At 51.9% G+C, this 22,277-nt stretch overlaps 1 protein-coding gene across 1 annotated transcript in view; it reads right to left on the bottom strand.

Annotated features, from left to right (window-relative positions):
- The window catches only part of F13A1 (coagulation factor XIII A chain), a 143,654-nt gene that overhangs the window by 12,331 nt on the left and 109,046 nt on the right, over positions 1-22,277 (bottom strand). The window contains exons 11-13 of the mRNA XM_019986089.2: positions 17,756-17,909; positions 11,791-12,078; positions 5,772-5,932 (exon numbers count right to left, since the gene is read on the bottom strand). Coding sequence (XP_019841648.2) covers positions 5,772-5,932; positions 11,791-12,078; positions 17,756-17,909 — 603 coding nt within the window. The remainder of the gene's footprint in view (positions 1-5,771; positions 5,933-11,790; positions 12,079-17,755; positions 17,910-22,277) is intronic.

Here is a 22,277-nt window from a genome sequence, read left to right as displayed (position 1 = left end):
TGCAGACGGCCTGACCCTCCGGGACCAGCAGAGGATGGAGAGAGACGCAGCTACCTGAGCAGGTGAAGCCACGGCTGGTCTGGACCCTCCCGGGTCCCAGAATATTGATCAATCAGAATATTGATCTGGGCTTCACCTGCTCGGAGCCCGTCAGGGTGGGCCTTCACATGGACTTTGGTCTCTCGCTACAGGGGGTTCAGGGCAGTGCTGAGGAGACCCCTGCGGGGAGGAGCCAGAGACAGCGAGCACGGTGGGCAAGCCGAGGGGAAGGCGGGCTGCCCTCAGCATCTGAAGCCCGGTGGCCGCTGCTGTGCGTCCCGAGGCCAGTCACTTGAGTTCTCTGGGCCTCGGTTTCTCACGAGGCTCCTGGGAGGATTCCGCGTGATACCTTGTGCAGCACAGCATCCGAAAGACGGCCTTTCTTGACTCTAAATGTTGTGGAGGTTCAAAGGGAGACCGCGCTGCCAGGGTGACCAGGAGAACTTTCTCATCCGCACGTTCCCCCGTGGGGAGTGACGTGGGTTTGGGTTCTCAGGGGCCGAAGCCGAGAAGCGCACGGGAGAGAAGCCAGCAGCTTCCACCGCCGCCTTCCAAAGAGACGCGGGGAAGCCCACTCCAGCTGCCTCGCCCTGCCGCCCACTGCAGGGCCATGGATGCGGCAGGGCTGCGTCCTGGTGACCGGGACCCGTACCGACAGAGTCGCGGAGAAACATTGGGAGGCTGGGAGGGGAGAAGGTTTAGGGTTTGGGGTTGGGAATAATTAGAGCTCAGAGTTTTGCTCTTGTTTTTTTTTTTTTTTTCTTTTTTTGCCTTGATGGAAATTTCCAGGTATTTGGGCTCTCACAAGAACAGAGTGAAATGGCAGTTGAGTCTCACAGTTTGCCTGGTGGCCGTCCAGCACCTGGGGGACGCTCGTTAGTCCTCAGGGGGCCCCCAGTTTGGATAAAGGGTATGAACTGGGATGTTGGGGTCCCGGCCTCAGCAGCCACCACGGCCCCAGGCCCCCTGGCTCTTCTCTGGTTACATTCGGGGCTTCCTGGAGCGCCGGCAGGAGGCGGGCGAGGAGGATGCTACAGGTGGCCTCAGGTTAGTTAGGCCCCAAGGGGAGCACAGGGGTTGTTAAGAGAAACCAAGAAAGCGTCTTGATTCAGGAGCCATCTGGGCGAGCAGCCAGCCCCGAGCTTCTGTGCTTGTTAGGAGAGGGAGCCCCTCTTCCCTGGCAAATGCGTTCCTCATTCACAGGAGGAAACAGGTTCTGCTGGTGTTTGAGGATGTTCTACACAGCTGCAGGACGCTCCTACGAGATGGACGCGCCTACGAGATGATCCTAAGGAGGCGGTGGGACCTGAGCTGTTTTCAATGGCACTGGGAGGGGTTCGTTGCCCAGATACTGAGAGGAGGTCTTAGTAGGAGGTCTGAGGTGTGTGACCACCTCTCCTCGCCCACCCCCCTCCCCAAGGCTCCTTCAGGCTCTTCAGGACGGGCCTCCCTCTCAGGACAGTCCCACAGGTAACCGTGCACATGCTCAACACCCAGGGCGCAGGTCCGATGCCGCCAGGCGAGTGTTACCGTCCCTCTAGCCCGTGGGCCCTGCTGCCTGGAGCACTTCTCGGTGCAGGATCCCAGCGCAGAGAGGATGGGGCGGGGCGGGAGCGGACTCTTGCCGGCAACCACCAGGTCCTGGGCCAGGCTGAGCGCTCAGAAACAGCACACGTTCAGTCCCCGACAATGCGTTGTTTTACACATGATTACGATTAATAACGGGGCGAGTATTAACGATTGTTGTTCAGTCGCTCAGTCGTGTCAGATTCTTGGCGACCCCAGGGACTGTAGCCCGCCAAGCTCCTCTGTCCATGGGATTTCCCAGGCAAGAATACTGGAGTGGGTTGCCGTTTCCACCTGCAGCGGATCTTCCCAGGGATCAAACCTACGTCTCCTACCTTGGCAGGTGGGTTCTTTACCACTGGGCCAGCCCACTGGGCATTCACCATGACAGAGGTACCATGTTCAGCTCTTTGTGAGAGTTATTTCTATTATCCCTCCCAGTAGCCTACAGGTCAGCGATATTACTGGACCATTGTACAGCTGAGGTGTTGAGGAACTGACCCAAAGCTGCCCAGGTAGGATGAGGAACCCAGGGGGCCAAGCCATCCAAGCCCCTGTGCTCTGGGGCTTCTCTACAAAAGGTGTTCTTGCTCTGGTTGACCTGGGTGAGGACATGAACCTTGGGACCCTTCTCTGCTCTCTGAGACCAGGGGGAAAGCCCCCGGCACAATGCTCCAGGTCCCGCACCAGCCTCCACCCTGTGGGCCAGCTGAATCCCTGTGTTGTCCTCTCCTCTCCCCCAAATAGCCCTTCATTAACCATCAAGATCATCAGGGCTTCCCTGGTGGCTCAGCTGGTAGAGAATCTGCCTGCAATGCGGGAGACCTGGGTTCGATCCCTGGGTTGGGAAGATCCCCCAGAGAAGGGAAAGGCTACCCACTCCAGTGTTCTGGCCTGGAGAATTCCCTGGACTGTATAGTCAGTCCATAGGGTCACAAATAGTTGGACACGACTGAGTGACTTTCACTTCAACCATCAAAATGCTGAAGAATCTTTTCCTGACTTAAAGCCTCTTACAACAATCAACACATGGGAAGGCAGAGAAAAATTCTACATCTGATTTTAATAAAATATATTTTTCTCATCAAAATATTTTGATAGCCTGGGAAAAGAGATATGTGCTCATTAAAGTTTAATGACTCTCTCCTGCCGTTTTCCATATGAGGCTCACACACTGTGACTCACGCATGGTGGGTGCAGGGAACAGTTAACTGGGAGCACAATTTAACCCAGTTCCCATCTCTGTGGTCACAGGAGACATGCGAGATATGGTCACATGCGAGATGGGGTTCTTAGGCGGCAAGGATGTGTCCACTGGTCTGAGCGCTTTGGTTGACTTGATGTGGATCCAGACAGGTGGGCCCCATCGTGGTCCAGGTTGGTCTCTATTCACTCCAGAAAGGAGGGGGAGGCCAAGAACAGCTGGAAACTTGCACTCAGGCAGCTCCAGCCCTGAGGCTGAGCCAGGGTGCCCAGAAGACAGAGCTCTGGGCACAGGCTTGAAGGGAAAAGAGAAAGGCAGGAGGCTCTGGGACCCCAGCCAGGCAGCGCATTTCTGCAGTCAGGGCCTCTCACAGCTCAGGGACCCCTGGTGGCTTTCAGGGTGCCAGGCACCTCACCTAGGAGCACCTCTTCACCTGCTCCCGCTGAGCTCATCCTCGGGGCTGATGCGGTCAGTGAGGTTAATGGTTAGGGAACGCGTACGTGATCACACTCCTGCCTCCTTTCCTGAACACACCTGAACGGAGGCCAGGCTTTCCCTCTCTCTCCTGCTCGAGTCCAGCCAAGTGGCCCTGTCACTGTTTAGTCACTCAGTCGTGTCCAGTGCTTTGCAACCCCATGGGCTGTAGCCCGCCAGGCGCCTCTGTCCATGGGATTCTCCAGGCAAGAATACTGGAGCGGGTTGCCACGCCCTCCTCCAGGGAATCTTCCTGACCCAGGGATTGAACCTGTATCTCCTGCATTGCAGGCGGATTCTTCACCACTGAGCCACCGGGGAAGTCCTACCTCTAAAGAAATTTCCTCTAAGAACTGCATTCCTGATGTGCTTATAGAGATAAAAGACAAAACAAAAATAAGAACAAGCACCCCCTGCAGCTCTTGGTCAACTATACCATCCCGGCCCAGGTCACTCGAGCTGGAGGAGAAGGGATTTGGGTTCTGCCCCTGGGGAATTGAGCTGCCGTCTAAGTACACTCGGAAGACGACTCACCAATAATCCTCCAATTAATAATGTCTAAGAGATTAAAGTTATCAGCTTCCTTTATACACCCAGTTTATTATCAGCGGTGCAATTAAATTCTATTTTGTGCTGCGGTTTGAGCACTTCCCATCGGGAAGTCTCTCTCCTGAGTCCTTCACGGGGACGAGCTGTCGGTGCCTAATTAGGTGAGCACGCGGGCCTTGCCTCTGGTGGGCACGGTTCGGAGGTGGAGTCTGAACAGGAGCGGGAAGGGAAGCCTCCCCGACCCCTGGGAGGGGCCTGCAGGGGACCGCGTGGCTTCTGGGAGAACTCACCAGGAGGGGGCGCCCCGTGCGTGGTGAGCAGGCCGCGGTCACAGCACCCCGAGTTCCCGTTCTCAGGGGGGTGGCGGTGCCTCTGGGGGACCCCCAACACCACCCCTCCGTTTTGTATATTCTCCTGCTCTGCCTGCAGAGCCTGCAGCCCTCGTTTCTGTTCTGTGTCTTCAGGCCTCTGGTGGGATGCTGCTGTGACGGGCCCAGAAGAAGGGGCTGAGGTGGAAGAACCAAGGAGGTGTCAGGATTCCAGCCTTTCTAGAAAAGGAGGGTCCAGGGTTCTCTGCCTCCGGGGGCCCAAGTTTCAGCCTAGTGGCACCCATCGCAGGGTAGCCCTCGGATAGATCACCATCCACAGGGCATGGACCCAGGGGAGGCTGCCATTCTGAGCGCTACACAATAATGACCAGCTTTACAAGTGACTCAGAGCAGGAATTTGTAAGACACAGGGCTTCACTGCCCCTCCCCACCCGCCCCCTCCAGAGGCTTTAAAATACAGATGACTCCAAGACTTTGATTACCCACCACGTTAGAGGAATGCACCTTGATTTGTGCTCATCACTCTTAATCGCTTGGGAAGGTCTCTGAGCCCTGGACAAGGCTGACATGAGATGTCACACCCAAGGACCCTGCTGGAGGCCCGGGCTTCTGCTCCCAGGGCAGGATGGGTCTCCGGGATGTGGGTGCCGAAGCTGCTGATGCTCCTGAGACGTGGGAACAGCAGGCCGCCACATTTATTTCTCCTCCCACCTGTGCCCAGCACCCCTCTGCCAAGTGCCTTTAAGTCATCTGGGCAGAGGTTTCCGCTGAGACAGATGTTAAATGGTAAAAATGGAGAGGCAAATGTTACAGCTACCAGCGGGACTTCCCTGGCGGCCCAGTGGTGGAGAGTCTCCACTTCCAATGCAGGAGCTGTGGGTTTGAACTAAGAGCCCACATGCCATGTGGCAAGGCCAAAACCACACATAAATAAAATAAATAAAAAGAAAAGAAAAAGGGACTAACAGCTAAATTAAAAATTATTTTAAAAAATGAACTACTAGCCAACCAGGCAATACGTGGGAAAGTCAGAAGAGCGGCTGTCCTGGTGACGGGGGGAGTAATTGACGGGAAGAGGCGTGCGGGAGCTTCCTAGGGAGCCGTGTGGTGGAATCCTCCGTGTCCGCCTCTGGCCGGTGGTGGCCAGGTGTGTTACAAATGAAACGCCGTGGCCGCCAGGCGGACGTTCCGGTCTGTGTGTTCTGCTGTACGCAGTGAGCACCCCACGGGCAGCAGCACACGTGGGAGGGGATCCAGGCAGCTGCTGAGGCCACGCCTGACCCACTTGATTCTGGAGACACTGAGTTCTATCTGTGCCCTTTACACATCTCCATCTTCCCCCACAAGTGTGTTTATACCCACAGGCTATATTTATATCTGCAGCCACATCCATATATTTAAATCTGGAGAGGAGAGAAAAGTGTTACATGTGCACATCTATTTATAGGGCAGTTCACTTCTTTCAAAGAACAGGAGGATCCTAGTTCCTCTTCTCTGCAGGGGGAGCAGGACACAAGACACACGCTCGCACACGCACATTCACAAGCACGAAGGCCGGGGGCCTCAGCAGCAGCCTCGCCTTCCTGCCTGGCTGAGATACAGCAACTGACCTTGATGACGACCTTGGGGACCGTCAGCGCAATGGACTTCTGCTTGGCCAGAACGTCCCTGGTCTCGTTGACTCGAGCCGTGACAAAGAAGTGCAGGAAGGCCTGCTCCAGCAGCTGGCCCATGTACTCGCCCGCTCCGATCAGCACCTCCTCTCTCTTGACTGGAGAGAAGAAACACAAACGTGCCGGTGTCAGAACCTGGGAGGAGATGCTCCCTGCTTCCCCGAGGGCCCCGTCTTCTCCCCGTTGGCACAGCCTCCACCAGGGGAGGGCGAGCGGAACACAGAGTCCCTCAGGGACAAGGAGCACTCGGCTTCTGGGCAAAGCACGTGCTGGAAGTGGAACACTCAGTCAAGCCTTCCTAGAGAAAACGTGTCCCATCTTCCCAACAGTGCTTTTGCTCTTGTATTAATAAAACGCAGCACGACAAAGAGGTTTAAAACCAAGGACCGGAAGGCTTTAGTTGCGGCTGCTTGGACCTGTGCACGAACAGCTCCGTGACAGCAGACGGGGCGGGGATGCCCACGGCCCCGGTGCCCAGCGCCCTCCTGAGATAGGAAACGTCTCACGGCAGCCACGGGCCATGCTTGAGCGCAGCTGCTGACTACTTGAACCTTTTCCTTGTTTCCTTGGCACCACACTTCTTCTCCAACTCTTGCCGTTCCAACCTAATTTGAGTGTTCTATTTAAGAGAAAGAAGTGGTGGAAACCTATTTCACACACACGTTCAACTGTCTCCCACCCCCTCTGCTATCTGCAACTTAAAAGACCTCTGTGCCAAATGTAGGTGAGCTCTTGGGGACAAGCCAGGGAGGATGGCATCTGCATCTGGACAGCGGGGTGCCGGGAGCCAGCGTGAGGACCTCTCCCCGTGGCAAAGGTCATGAGGAAGGAGGCTTGGCATACGCAAAGGCGGGATCGAGCCTCAGGAGTCCCCCTGGAAATTCTCGAGCATCTACCCCAAAACCAGAGTCTGCGTACTTTACTGCTTTGTGCTCTCACCTAGACCTCTGGCTTTACAGGGGGCTGTCCCCCACCACCTCTCTCTGAAAAAGAGTTAACTTACAGCTCCAGTTAATAAAGTTCCTCGGCATGACAAGAGTGTTTAAACTGTCTAAATACAGATTCCTTTGAGCAGTTAAAAGATTGATTAGAAATTGTATTGGTGAAGGGTTTTTCACTTGTTGGGCCAATGTTTGCTGCTAAGTTTCCATATCCCTACCTACTGTGTCCCTGGGAGTGTATTGATTAATATAATTGGTGTATAGGAATGTAAGTAGTAGCTTTAATGTTTGTAACCTTGGACCCTTGAGTTAATTCTTTTCTTGTTACAGCCCACCACACCTTTGCCCTATAGGAATGCAACTTTATCTAATGCTTTCGGAGGGTGGCTCCTGACTTTAGAATAATCACCTTTAGAGAAAAATAAGTTTTCTGAAGAAAGGATCTTAAAATGTTGACAGGCCCTCTGGCCAGAAGATGATGTAAATCACCTAAACTTTTGCATATGATAAGTTTGCAGGAAGAAAGCCTGGCTTACTGAATGACTCTACCCCTTCCCCCATTATCCTCTATGCATAACTTAGGTATAAAAACTACTTTGGAAAATAAACTGTGGGCTTTGTTCACCGAAACTTGGTCTCCCCATGTCGTTCTTTCTCTCACCTTCTGGCTGAATTTCCATCTGGGGCGTGGAGGCTTGTCAAGCCTACTAATTATGCCTGGGCTTCTAAGATCTGGCTGGGGAGGCCTTAGTGTCTCCTCTCCTTCGGGAGGACGGGAGGACACCTGCGGCCTATGAAGGTGACGTAAATTCCTAGCCTTGGAATTTTATTAGCTTTCCACATAAACCAAGTTATTCGCCTCTTTTCTCCACTGAATTTTCTCACTGAGCTATCCTTATTTAACCACTCTTTATATCCTTAACTAACGTTTAATTAAGCAATTGTTTCCTGATCCTCACCGTCGCCGTTCCTGCTTGGAATTCCCTGGATCCACCGGGGCTGGACCCCAGCAGCAGGGAGTTGGTCCCGGCTCCCCTCTGCTCACCATCTGGGCCGAGGAGGGGGCTTCTGTCCTGTGGCTCTACCGCCGCGGTGGGCTTCTGCCTGGCTGCCCTGCCCACTTCCTCCCACTCTCGTTTTCCAGAGCACAGGATTCCAGGGGGCCAAGGGCTGCTGTCCTGCAGGCCGAGCCTGTGCTGGGCAGAACCAGTGCCCCTGCTGTGTGGTTAGCCGCCGGGGCACGGGGCACTCACGCCTCCTTCCCCCTGCACGGAGTTGAATGTCTCCTCCATGGCTGGCCTGCTCACTGTCTGCTTTTGGCCAAAGAGTCCTCCCCTCAGTGGAAGTTGTCAAAGGAAACAATACCCAAAGTGGAGAGTGTTCTACATGCATGTCTGCATTATGTATATCTGTGCATGTATCTGGTATATATACATGTGTATCTTCTCATTGGCCCCCCATTGTGAGCGGGTGAAGTGGACCTGGGGCTGGAAGGCTGTGTGGGGTGAGCACCGATCAGGGCACAGGGAGGCCTCCTGCCTTGTGGGCGCCCAGGTGATGGATCGCCAGGCTGTGCCTACCAGCTGCTTCAAGGTCTCTACACGGAGGACTGGGCGTTGAGACAGCCCAGTCTTAGCTCCACCTCCAAGTCACTGGGGGACACTTAAGAACCTACCCTGCTGGATCCCACCCCAGACCAACTCAATCAGAGTCTTGGAGGTTTGGGGTCTAGGTCTTGTTTGACCACTCTGTAGCTGACCCTTATGTACAGCGGGCCTGAGAAGCACTGCTTGACACCCGGGGGGCCCTTCACCCGCTGGGATCAGCCCTCTAAGAACCTCAGTTCAGTGGAAGGTTGGGCCCTCCCAACCCAGGTCCCTGCAGCTAGGCTGTGGCCTGCAGACTAGCAGGAACTCTGCCAGCTGGGAGCTGGTTGCAGATACTGGTTGTTGGCCCCGCCCTCGTCCAGGGAATCAGAATCTACATTTGAATACAATGATGCGATGATGCATATTCTAGGCTGAAAGGCTCCTGAAGTCCCAGGAGGGGTTCTACAGGAGATGGGGTGGTGTTAGGGCAGACCTGAGTGGACTTGGATGGTCTGTTTTGAAACTAAAAGTCCTGTCCCCGGAACATGGGCAGTTCCTGGTGAAATGGGAAGAATGGTCATCTGGACCAGTGGTTGTCAATGGTGTGTGTGTTGGGGGGCACGTTTTGACCCCAGGGAATGTTTGATAATGACTGGAGACCTTTTAGGGTGTCACCGCTGGGTGGTAGATGCTGGTATCTCCTGCGTAGAGGCCAGGTGCTTAGCTGCTCATGTTCAGTGTCCGACTCTTTGCAACCCCACAGACTGTAGCCCGCCAGGCTCCTAAGTCCATGGGATTTCCCAGGTGAGAATGCTGGAGTGGGTTGTCATGCCCTTCTTTAGGGGATCTTCCTGACCCAGGGATCAAACCTGTATCTCCTGCATTGGCAGGTGGGTTCTTTACCATCTGAGCCACCAGGGAAGCCCATGTATGCTGCTAAACATCCTACCACTCACCCGACAGCCCCGCAACAACGGTCAGGCCTGAAAGAGAACAGTGCCTGGGCTGGGAGTCAGCCATGGGCTACACAGAGTTATTAGAAGGTACTGGTCTGCCCTGGACGAGCAGTCAACAACTCAGCCTGCTTCCTGGAGCCATCCTATCCTACTGAGGGCCGCCTTTTGAATCCATGAACTTGCCTTGACTTTGACCCTCGAATTCTGCCTTTTTGGGTGACACACACCTATTGCGTTCTTTGCATCTGAGCATGGACCCTGCTTCCCCCATGGCTCCCAGACCAGTGACTTGTCCAGAAGACTAAAACTCTGTCCCTCAACTGGAGACAATCTCAGAGGAGCACGTGCGACCTGTGGCCAGATGGGCCAGATGGGGCGGCAAAGTGAGCGGCCTTCAACATGCATTTTGCCTCTAGCAGCCTCCCGTAATAACAGTAATAATAATGCACATCCTCTGGTATTTCTAGAGGGCCGTGTTTGACCACGGGGATGTCTAGGCTACTGAGATGTGCCTGACAACTTTACAGAGACTTGCTCTGCCTTGATCCTGTTGGCCTCGGGTCTCTTTATTCTCTGAGGTGGAATATCCTCTAAATCTTAGCACTGAAGAAACTGGGCTGTCTTTCTGAGCCCCAGAGACCAGGCTCCTAAAATAGTACGTTATGTAAGTGCTGTGTTTTGCCACTGCACAAGAAATTGTTCTAGATAAAGTTTATTAAACGTGGCAAGAGAAAGAAGAATAGGTTTTCATTCTGAGTGGTGGAGCTGGGATCCTGCCAGCACCATTGACGGTGTCTGGGGAAAGCCAAGGGAGACACAGACAGGGGCTGCCTTGTCTCTTTTCCCAAAAATGCAAAGAAAACTAAATATAGCCGAGTGGAAGGCATAGCACCCTGGAAGATACTGAAAGGTTTAAGTTATTCACATCTTCCCAGCTGATTCTAGCTCACAGATCCCCTTTAATCGTCAATCTGGAAAATATGCTCCTGATTGACTTGGAAAACTTTCTCTGCAACAGACCCTCCGACAATAGACCCTGACCTGCTTGATCAAGGTCTAGAATCCTGTGGTTTTTTGCAGTACACTGCAATGTACGTTCAGCTGCAACGGGCAGTTTATTGCATGCAGTTAGTGCCACCTGCTTGCAGGGTAAAGCAAAAAACAGTCTCCGACTCCCTTCAGGTTATTCAGGACAAGCCTGGGGTGGGCTGAGTGGTGGGAGCTGTGTTGATACTGAGTCGGGCCCCACCTCCAGGGGTGGATGACAGACGGCTAAGGTCTCATGCCCTTCGAGTCTGCTAGCTCAGGTGAGCTCATGCTTTTGCTGGATCAGGGAGAGGAGGGGAAGAAGTCTGAGATGGAACTCTAGTGGTCAGGAGAGGACGGTGTACAGTTCCTAGTCTGGGGGATTGAGGGGCCACGGGACCCCAGGTAACAGGAACTAGCCCCCTTAGGGCCCAAGGATGCCTGGAGCTGGCTCACCACCCCTACCTGAATGGCATGAGGCTGCCGGTACCCACTTTACTTCTAACTGCTACGTGTGGCCTTGAACCCTTCAGCTCACCCTTTCTGGTCTCAGTTTCCCGAAGTGTGAACACGTTGAAAGTTAGCATGTGCTGACAGCCCACCCGCGGGAAGCCTTCCATATATATTATCTCGTTTAGTTTCCTCCACAGCCTCCTTCTCTCACGTCATATACCCAACCAGTCAGCCAGTCCTGAGAGCTCGGCCTTCCGAACACGCCCAGACCGGACGGCTCTCAGCACCGCGCTCACTCTCAGCACCGTCTCTCTCGGAACTATCACAAGAGCGTCGTAACTTCTCCGAAAGCTCAGCTCCACGGCCCCGTGGTCTGTTCTCAACACCGCAGCCAGAGTGATCTTTCAAACCCAAGTCAGACCAGGGCACGCTTCTGCTCACACCCCCCTCGTGGCCCTGCAGCTCGCTGGAATCAGAACAAAGTCCTCAGAGTCCTCTAGGCCTGGCCTGGTCGGTGCCCCCATCCTTCTCTAGACGCCTTTGTTTCTGACCCTGGCCCCCTGCTGCTCATGAACACGTCGCACAAGCCCTGGCCTCAGGGCCTTCCCTCTTTTTTTTTTTCTTCTGGCTGGAAAGCTCTTTCCCTGCTGTTAGTTTTCTGTGAAACGTCACCCTGTCAGAGAGGTTTTCCCTGGCCACCCCGCCCCTTACTGGCGCTTCTTGTCTTCCTTACCCTGCTTCGTGTTTTCCTATTCCACGCAGAGCCGTGTATATTCGCTTATTCAATTGTTTCCTGCCCAGCCCCCATCTTTCCTCCAGGAGACCATCAACTCCATGAGCAACTCTGCTGTGTCACCAGCACAAAATAATATCTGGACTCGTAGGCACTAAATAAAGGTTTGTGTGTGTGTGAGGGGGTGGATCAACAGCCTAGTGATGCGTGCGGTGTTCTTCCCACATCCTGGAGGGAGCAGACCCCCCGTCAACTTACAGGACAAGGGCTCCAGGGTCACTTCGAAGGTCTTGTTCTTGAATTCCGCCTTGGAGACCCCGGTGTAGAAGCTGATGTTTCCGGAGAGGTAGGCTGTGACAGTGTAGCGGGCGGAGCCATTGTTCCGGAAGGTGATGATGACCTTCAAGTCCCTGCCCAGCACGGCGTTCTCCACCTCGAAGTTCATGCGGACATCAGACTTCGATTTGAGGACGCCCTCTGTGTTGAGGGCCTTTTTGGCCCCATACATCATGGCGGTTTCCAGGGCCAGCCTCTCTTCTTCTTGACCTAGGAGAGGTGCAGAGATGAGGACAAAGGCACGCCAGCCACCCACGAGAAAGTCACCCTAATGAACAGAGGGCTGCGGGTGCACATGCGGGACTTGCTGGGTTGCCTCTGCAAGCCACACGGCTTCCCTTTATGGGCGTCTTCACCATCCTATGTTATGAATTCTGCAAAGTCAAGTTCCCGGAGAGTCAACCTGCCCAGGCTGCTGGGTTCGATCTACCTGAACAGGGGTTGCTCCAGAGCTTACTCTACGGGTTGTTTTTCCATGGCCACTGTTTCAGGGCTCATCAGGCAGAACTGACAAAACCTAACTCTCTCACACTGTGGAATCTATTTGCTTCCCTCCCAGATTCCTAGCCACGCCGCTGGAGGACTTGCATCTTGCCTCTCACCGTCTACAACGTGAGTTTTCTCCCATTCGTGGGTCTGCCTGGCGAGATCTCTCTTCCTGGTATCCTTCCGTCTGGGCCTGCCCCACGTGCTCCCGCTGACCCACCCTCTGGCCGACGCCGCCCCACCCCGCTCTCCTTTCTCTGCTGTCACGGGCCTCCATCAGGGTGCAGAGATCATGCTCCCCGAGCAGGACCCGGCCCATACACTCAGCTCAGTGAGAACAAGCCTCCCCCGCAGAAGGCTCAGAGGTCAAGTCCCCACAGGGAGCTATGCCGTGGTGTCTCCTGGGTGTCCACAGCATTCATTAACCTGGCCAAGGTTTTGAGATGGAGCCCAACTGTGGTGAGATTTGATTACTTTTATTTTAAGGCTATTATTTTTTTTTTTTAATGTGGACCCCTTTTAAAGTCTTTATTGAATTTCTTACAATATTGCTTCTGTTTAATGTTTTGATTTTTGGCCCTGAGGCATGTGAGATTTCAGCTCCCCGACCAAGGATCGAACCCTCACCCCTGCATTGGAAGGCAGAGTCTTAACCCCCTGGACTACCAGGGACATCTTGAGAATTATTTACTTTCACATAAGGTTTCCCAAACTCATATGACACTGAACACATCTTTTTTGAGGGACACCTTTTGGTATCTGGTGGGAGAGTTTGAGACATGTGTGCTGTTTTTAGGAAAATGTCTTAAGTAGGGTTTCCAAAGTGGTGGTGGTAGGAGAGATGGGAAGAAAGTGGGAGATGGAAGAATCAAACAGTGGCGCTATGCACGTGGGGAGCTAAGAAGGCACAAGTCGGGGCTCAGAGCCCCTGCTGGTGACTCTCGACTGGGCTGACCCTCCTCAGTAGTCTTTACTGTCTGACTTCCTCTGGATGTATCTTGGTGCCTGTGTGACGCAGAGGCAAATTCTTTGGCTTATAGAAACTCATCCTGGGGCTTCCCTGCTGGCTCAGTGGATAGGAATTCACATGCCAGTACAGAAGACGTGAGTTTGGTCCCTGGGTTAGGAGGACTCCACGTGCCTTGGGGCAACTAAGCCCATGTGCCACAACTGCTGAATCCATGTGCCTAGAGCCTCCGCTTCGGAACAGGAGAAGCCGAAACTAAGACAAGAGCCCCTGCTGTCTGCAACTAGAGAAGCCTGTGTGCAGCAATGAAGATGCAGTAAATAAATAAATGATATAAACCTAAAAAAAAAAAACAAAAAAAGCCAGTCCTGCCAGTGCCTAGCAAAAGAACAATCACTTTGAAATAAAAATGCTGACTTTTATAGTTATGTTAATTTTTAAGCTGTTTTCTCCCACTTTACCTAACAATGAAATGCAACAGAGATGAAGAGGTCAATGATGATAACAGTTATCATTAAGAGCTAACTCTGTGATAGGTAGCAGAGACAGCACTTTGCTGACAAAGATCCGTCTAGTCAAAGCTACGGTTTTTCCAGTAGTCATGTATGGATGTGAGAGCTGGGCCATGAAGAAGCTGAGTGTTGAAGAATTGATGCTTTTGAACTGTGGTGTTGGAGAAGACTCTTGAGAGTCCCTTGGACTGCAATGAGATCAAATCAGTCCATCCTAAAGGAAATCAACTCTGAATATTCACTGGAAGGACCGATGCTGAAGCTGAAGCTCCAACCCCTTGGCCACCTGATGTGAAGAGCCGACTCACTGGAAAAGACCCTGATGCTGGGAAAGATTGAGGGCAGGAGGAGAAGGGGACAACAGAGGGTGAGATGGTTGGATGGCATCACCAACTCGATGGGCATGAGCTTGAGCAAACTCCAGGAGACGGTGAGGGACAGGGAGGTCTGCATGCTGCAGTCTGCGGGGTCACAAAGAGTCAGGCACGACTCAGTGGCTGAACAGCAACACCTGTGACGGGTGTCCTGGCAAGTGCGCGCTGCGCACTGTCTCATCTAATCCTCAGAACGACTCTGCAGGGCAGTGCTGTCACTGCCATCGCTTTCCTTGTGTGGCAGGGTTGGTAGGTGGTTTAGAGGCAGGATGTGCATGCGAATCGGAAGCTTCCAGGACCTTTCAGAGACAGAGAAAATGCCAGCAGGTGTTGCCAACCAAGTGAATGTGCATTTCTCTCCGTGTGTGTGTGTGTGTGTGTGTGTTAGCAATTTCCCTGCTTGTCAAGACTACAAGAATGAGCCAGAAACAACTGGTCCAGGACAAGCATTGGCTAGGCCACATGTTTACAATCGATTAGAGGGAGATAATTCTAAAGGGAAGGGGGGGGCTGTGACAAGCAAAGTGCAGTGAAATATTTTAGCAGAAAGCATCTGGCAAAGAGCTCCCCAAGACAGAGAGCATTAATGATTATCGCTTTGGACGGGCACCAAATACGCATTTAGGCAGAATGCAGGAGGTGAACACCAGCAGTGGGAGCATGGTCACGGGCAGAGAGGTGCCTCCATGGGCAAAGGCTGGGCTGACCGAGTGGGGGAGGGGCAGTGGAAGCTTCTGGCAACAGGAGGGACTTCATGGTTGGAGTCACATCCGTGACTGTGGGTCACGGATGGAGGAAGCTCTGGCTTCTCTCTGGGGACCAGCTCGTCCGCATGAGCAGCGAGGCGGGCTGGGGTTGCCAGGAAGCGCAGGCCCAGGGAGGAGGCAGGAGCCGCAGGGCCCCCCGACTTGGGCAGAACGCCTGCTCTCTTCAGTTCTGTTCTGTGCTCTGATGTTGCACATAACGCAGGGCCATGAACTGGGGGCTGAAGGAATGATCTAAAGCCAGGTCACATTTCCTACAGCTCCTCTGTGGCTCAGAACCAAGGTCAAAACCACCTTCTCATGACCTGGGTGTCATGAGAGTCCCCTTTATGTCTAACGAAGCCTCTTCTCATCGTTTGGATCTCAGCTCAAATGTCAGCTTCTCAGGGTGCCCCCCAATTCCATGACCCTGGTCCACTCGTCTCTCACTAACACATGAACTGGTCGTCTCATCTCTCACTAACACATGACCCTGGTCCCCTCGTCTCTCACTAACACATGACCTAGTCTTCTTTCCTTTTCCCAGTACTTGTTGCTTTGTGACAACAAGGAGGGGGAGGGGCAGCGTGGAGCAGGGATTAACAAGTCCAAACTGTTATGTGTAAAATAAGCTACAAGGATATACGTACAACACAAGGAATATAGTCCACTGCTAACGTCCCTGTGGTCCCCGGGCATCTGTTCATCCACCCCTGTCCTGGGCACCCACCACCCGGCAAGCTGAGGGCTCACTGCCTGCCCGTCTCTCCCTTAGATGGCGAGGCAGGCTGTGGGAGTCTCCAGGTGGACAGTGTTGGGAATGCGGCGGGTGGCTAACAGCAACTTGTTGGAAGGATGAATGAATGCATGAGTGGATGTTGCAGCCGGTTTCTTTCCCTTCTTTCGTGGGCTGCTTTTCCTTTCCAAACCTTTTCGCCTGACACTGTCACAAAAGGGCATTGCTCATCTGTTCTGTTTCACTGTGTTTATGTTTTTTAAAAACACTCTTTTTAGAAAAAAAAAGTCAAAAAGAAAAGAAGTCTTTTGTATCTGTTGTGCAGTGAATGGAAGCCAAGGAAGAGAAGAACCAACCGTTTCAGGAGCACAGCACAGCTTCACGGCTTCACGTGACACAAATCCTGAATCTCTAATGCTATGCAGAAGAGTTCTCAATTCAGCAAACTTTCTCTTTATAGTGCAAATTGCTTTTGTAAACAAGAGTAGGGAGCCGATCTAAAATATTTAAAATGCATTCTGCACTCAGCATTTCAGGAATACTGATGAATATTTAGGTGTATGCTAATTATTCTTCATTTTTTATCCATTCACTAAAATAAATGCCATTCCTAAGAAGCTCTGGTGGTGAATCATTTGTAACATATATTCCATGTCCCCATCAAGACCCCCAAGCTCCTTCACCTCCTGTCCACGACCGGCCTTGGGGAACTTTCACTCCAGCCTCTGGGCACTCGGAGGCCGGTGCATTAGTAACGCCTTGTTGTTCAGTTGCTAAGTCAAGTCGACTCTTTTGCAGCCCCATGGACTGTGGCCCCCCACGCTCCTCTGTCCATGAGATTTTCCAGGCAAGAATACTGGCGTGGGTGGCCATTTCCTTCTCCAGGGGATCTTCCTGACCCAGGGATCGAACACGAGTCTCCTGCACTGTGGGTGGATTCTTTACCTGCAGGACCCTAAACACACTTGCTGCTTCACACCCCATGCCTTTATCATGTTCCCATCTCCTAGAAGCTTGAGTCCAGCTTCCTTTAACTGAGGTCTGTGACTTCTCTGATCAGGCTTTGCTTTTTCTGAATCTCCTGGTTGGACTGAGCGTCCCTTTTTGTTTTCAAAGCCCCTTCAGCAGAATGAACCTATCGCTTGGCCAGAAACAGAGAGTGGGTCTTTCTCACTGTGGGGATGCCCAGTACCAAACCAGCTTCAGGCGGACAGTAGACACTCAGCAGTGACTGAGATGGGGCTGAACTCAGCAGCGCTGCGTGAAACACTCCACACTCCAAAGGTGAACAAAACCACCTTAGCATTGTTTTATGGTTGAAGCAGGACTTCAACCTAATTGGCCTGAATCAGTGAAGTTGTCATGTCCTATTCATTTTATATTATCTACCTCCATTTATATTCCCTATACTTCCTATCAAGGAATTTCCAAGTCAATGGAACAATGCATATGAAAAAAGCTCACAAGGTTCTAAACAAATGTGAGGGCTTCCCAGGTGGCTCAGTGGTAAAGAATCTACCTGACAATGCAAGAGACATGGGTTCCATCCCTGGGTCAGGAAGATCCCCTGGAGAAGGAAATGGCTACTCACTCCAGTCTTCTTGCCTGGAGAATCCCATGGACAGAGGAGTCTGGTGGGCTACAGTCCACAGGGTCGCAAAGAGTCAGACATGACTTAGCGACTAAACAACATCAAGAGCAAACAACTGTGAATAGTTATTTAAAATTCATCATTGAACTAAAATTACATTAGTTATGCAATGTTTTCTATTAAGATTAAAATTAAGATTCTTTCATATTTTTATGAATAAGAACGCATTCTATATTCTGTCAAAATAGATGCGACTTTAAACCAATTATTTCAGAAGCCATGTAAAGGGGAATTCTGCTCAAAGCCAACAAACAAGTAAAACTAAAACGAAATGGAGAATTGTGGTGCGAGGCGTAGCTGCTCGAGTTCTAACTTTCGGGTGCCACGGAAGGCCACGCCTCCTCCGGAACGTGTTTCACGGTGACGGCGGCTCTCACAGTGACGCGGACAGAGACCTCATGTGGCTGCAGCCGCTTACCTTCCTGGAATTTGTAGGTGTCTGTGATGTCCTTCATGCCATCTCCTCCAATTTCTTTGGTCACGATTAATTTCCCAATGTGGGTGGTATCAAGGGCTTCAACCACATGAGTGCCATCTTTCTTAGCTGTGACGTAAACAAGGTCACTGTTGACCTAAAAACGGGAGAGGAGGCCGTTAGCCATCGTCAGATGTCCTTGTCCCCAAAACCTCTAACTCTCAATAGTGTAGCGTCTAAGAGCCCTGCAGATGACATTATCCACCATGCTAAGTCATTCAAGCACCAACCATTTCTTTCATTCCTTTTTCTTGCTGGCAAATTCTACCTCCTAAGGCAGAACGGAAAGCACCCTGTCTATTATTCTCTTTCTCAAGCTTCTTTTAAGCTGACAGTAACAGAGTGACCGACTTCTAGAGAGAAGAGGCAGTCTGCTGGGTGGCTTCTGGGAAATATGTTTTTTCTGGGTATATGCGTATGTTCAAACCCATCAAGATGTATACACTAAATGTCTGCATTCTGAATATCAAATTTACCCCATTAAAGCTTAAAATAATTAAATAAATGGAGAGAAGGAAGCCCGTGATAGGCGAGAGACCAGCAGCTGCAATGCATGGGATCAACTGCAGAGAACGTGGGCTCTGATCTTGGGTGTGTGCTGTTAAAAAGTACACATCTTATCCTCGGAACCTCATTCCTGCTTCCAGAAAATGAAAATAATTACACTTGCTCTGCCAGTTTCGTAGGGACACTTTGGGACTGAGCGAGGTAAAATCTATGTGGATATGATTCTCACTTAGATTAGTAAACATCAAAATCAAGTAAAATGCAACGATCATTACCAGGTGCTGGGAAAACTCGATGAGGTTAAGAGGGCAACTTTTCTCTACTTTCTCACAAATTTCTGAATTTACAAGAAGTCTGACTTCTGCTCAGGGGAAGGTAAACAATCAACATTTATTGACCCATAATGTTTCAGGACGTTTTAAATGATTTAATTTAAACCCCACCACAACAATCCTGCGAGTAGGTACTATTATCTCTGTTTTATGGATGAGGCACTACGAGCCAGAGGGTCAGCAGAGTGTTTGTGCTCACAGGGTGGGGAGGTGGTGGAGAAGAAGTGCAGACATGGGCAGGTGCAGGCCCACGGCACACGCCCCGACTCTTCCCCTGGGTGGGCATCCCACAGGCCCTGATCTTCACCCAGGGTGGTCTGAGCACACAGCCTGACCTTCCTGCTGGGTGGCCCATATTTGTTCGCTGGATTATCACAGGACACCGCCTCTCCTGCCTGACCCCCAAGGACCACCGCACCACGCAGTGGGGGTCCCAGGCTGGGGTCCAGGTGGTCCTGCACTGCCTCAGGTTTCTGAGGATGAAGGCATGGGCCCTGCTCCTCTGTGCGGTGCCCAGGGCTTGGCGGTACTCGGGACATGGTGTGAAAGACTAAATGTTGAATCAGGAATCAGGATGGGAGCAGACAGAACAGACACCTGAGGAGTATTTCTCATTTTGGGCAAAAAAGTTGAAGGAAACTTTCAATGAGCTTTCTGAGAGCTTCAAGGTTCCCCTGGAGGAGGCCACGCAGGCACAGACCGCTCCCTCCTCAGTGCAAGTGACAGCAACAATGACGACAAAGCCCTTCTTAATAAACAGCCCTCATGGCCGCTTCCAGTTTTCCAGGGAGACAAGGCTGCACGTGGAAGTGGCTAGATCCTTGTCTTCCCTTGAGCAAAGCTTAGGAAATTTTTCATTGTTGTTCAGTCGCTAAGTCATGTCCAACTCTTTGCAACCCCATGGACTGCAACACACCAGGCTTCCCTGTCTTTCACCATCTCTTGCTTGCCTTCAAACGTTCCCAGCATCAGGGTCTTTTCGAATGAGTAGGCTCTTCCCATCAAGCAGCCAAAGTACTGGAGCTTCAGCTTCAGCATCAGTCCTTCCAATGAATATTCAGGGTTGATTTCCTTTGGGATTGACTGGCTTAATCTCCTTGCTGTTCAAGGGACTCTCAAGAGTCTTCTCCAGCACCACAGTTCAAAAGCATCAATTCTTTGGTGCTCAGACTTCTTTATAGTCCAACTTTCACATTTGTACATGACTATGGGAAAAATCATAGCTTTGACTATATGGACCTTTGTCAGCAATGTAATGTCTCTGCCTTTTAATACACTGTCTGTAAAAAGCCTATGTCATAGTTTTCCTCCCAAGGAGCAAGCATCTTTTAATTTAGTGGCTGAAGTCATGGTCAGCAGTGATTATATCAGCTGAAACCTCAGGCCAGCCCACTACACTGTCCCTTGTGGGAAGAGGAGAGGAGAAACACACACACGAAGTGACTTCTGCACATGTAGGGAGGGGGTGTGTTGGAGGGAAAGGATTCTTTCCAGGAGATGTGTGCAAGCTTTCTTCTCAGTTTTAGCCACTAGTGTGATGGTTCTCCATCCTGACTGCATATGAGAAGCACCGAGGAGCCTAGAAAGTTTGTCCAAGAGCAGTTGCATCTGCATGGTAGGACAGTCACAAGTGGAAGAAATATTGGACCTAGGCTGTGTGATTTCGGGCAAGTTACTGAACGTCTCTGAGCCTGGGTTTAATTATACCTTCCTTGCAAGGTTGGCAAGTAGATCAGAACCACCTGTGAACGTCCTATGTTTAATTTCTTCTGAGTGGAAAGGAGTCTTAGAGACCATCTAGCCCTGCACATAGATTTGAAAGGCGATGGTCACACAACACAGGCACTTCCAAAGTGGAGTGGGGAATAATGGGAGAGCTTTCCTGGTGGCTCAGATGGTAAAGCATCTGCCTGCAATGCAGGAGACCTGGGTTTGATCCCTGGGTCAGGAAGATCCCCTGGAGAAGGAAATGGTTACCCACTCCAGTATTCTTGCCTGGAAAATTCCATGGACAGAGGAGCCTGGCAGGCTATATATCTAGATATCTATCTAGATATCTATATATCTATATCTATCAACCTGGGGTCTGGAAGAGTCAGACATGACTGAGTGACTAACACTTGACTTTCCTAGTAGGAGGAGCAGTGTGTAAGACCAATACGAGGATGTGTTTGGATGTTTCAGCACCCCGGGGGGCTCAGCTAGGGTGGGCCGGGTCCTCAGGCTAGAGGGGCCCCTCTGCAAACTCCCGCCCTTGCCCACGGGCTATGAGCGTGTGTCCACTGCTCACCGCTCCCGGCGGAGGCCCTTGTTTTCAGGACCCAGGACAGAGTCTGGGTCTGTTTGTTCCCAGTGGAGGAGGCTGCATCACAGGCGGTGCTGCTCCCAGGGCTCACGGGGTTGGGGGCAGTGGATGCCTGCCTGTCTGGGAGCTTTCCTGGCACAACGCCAGACGTCCACCCTGTGCTTGCCTTCCTTCATCCCGTAGGGGCTCCTGTGTGTGTGCCCTGCAGCTCATACGTGAGCTCATCTCGCACCAGGACTGCCCGTGTGTGAAGGTGCCATCCGACCCCCGTCTCGCTGAGATCCTCTTCTCAGCAGTGCGCCGTGCACACGCTCTTGTTTCTATTATTCACTCATGTATTTACTGGTGGCTTCTGTGTGCCAGGACCTGCTTTCAGCGATGAGAGTCCAGCAGACCCTATCTCCGAGGAACTTATGTTATAGAAGGGAGGGAAATGATAACACTAAGTCAGAGAAGAACAGAAACAGCGGGATGGGTAGGGATGCTTCGAGTGGGAGATGCGGGGAGTGGAGGTCTCTTTATGGAGGTGGGCTGGGCATAGACGTGGATGCAGCGAGGGTGCAGAACATGCAAAGAGAGGTAGCGGGGGGACAAGAGCTTTCATGGCCAAAGGAACGGTCTGTGTAAAGACTGACAAAAGAATGTGTTCGATGTTTCCAGAAGAGCACGGGGGTCTATGTGGCCGGAGAGAAACGAGCAAGGGATGGGGGCGGAGGGGAAACCAGGGGCCAGATCACACAGAATCTTGAAAAGATTTATGCTTAATCGTAAAGGTGATGGGCATTCAAAGGTTTGGGGCAGGGGAGTGGCATGTTTTTATTTACATTTTAGAGGGTAATTCTGGCTGCTCTGTGGAGAGTAAACTGGAGAGAGGAAAGCAAGGAGGAAGAAATGACTTAGGACGTGATGTCCCAGATCTCAGAGCTGTGCAGAGCTCAGAGGGTCATGATGGAGGCGCAGGCATGAATGGATCTGGGATAATTGGAAGGTATTTCTGGCAAAATGCTTAGGGGAGGTTAGAAAGAGAAACCAAGATGATTCCAGAGTTTTATATGTGATTTGAATGAACGGGTGAATTATTTTGAGATATCCCCAAATGGACTAATAATAATAACTGGCATCTAATAACTGGTAGAGAAATAAACAACCTTGGACTGAGACCAAAGAATCGGCAGAGGAGCTGGTGGGCAGTTTGAGTCCAGAGAACTGCCGGCCCCAGACTAGGGAGGGTGCGGCTGCTGGAGCCACGGGGCGGCGACGGCGACCCCAAGGGGCCCGTCCCCTCTGCTGCGAGAACCAGCTCAGTGCCAGGAGGGAAGGT

Source organism: Bos indicus, chromosome 23 (genome assembly GCF_029378745.1).
Source record: "Bos indicus isolate NIAB-ARS_2022 breed Sahiwal x Tharparkar chromosome 23, NIAB-ARS_B.indTharparkar_mat_pri_1.0, whole genome shotgun sequence".
NCBI lineage: Eukaryota > Metazoa > Chordata > Mammalia > Artiodactyla > Bovidae > Bos > Bos indicus.
Note: the sequence above shows the minus strand (reverse complement) of the source record. Positions and strands in the feature narration are given on the sequence as shown.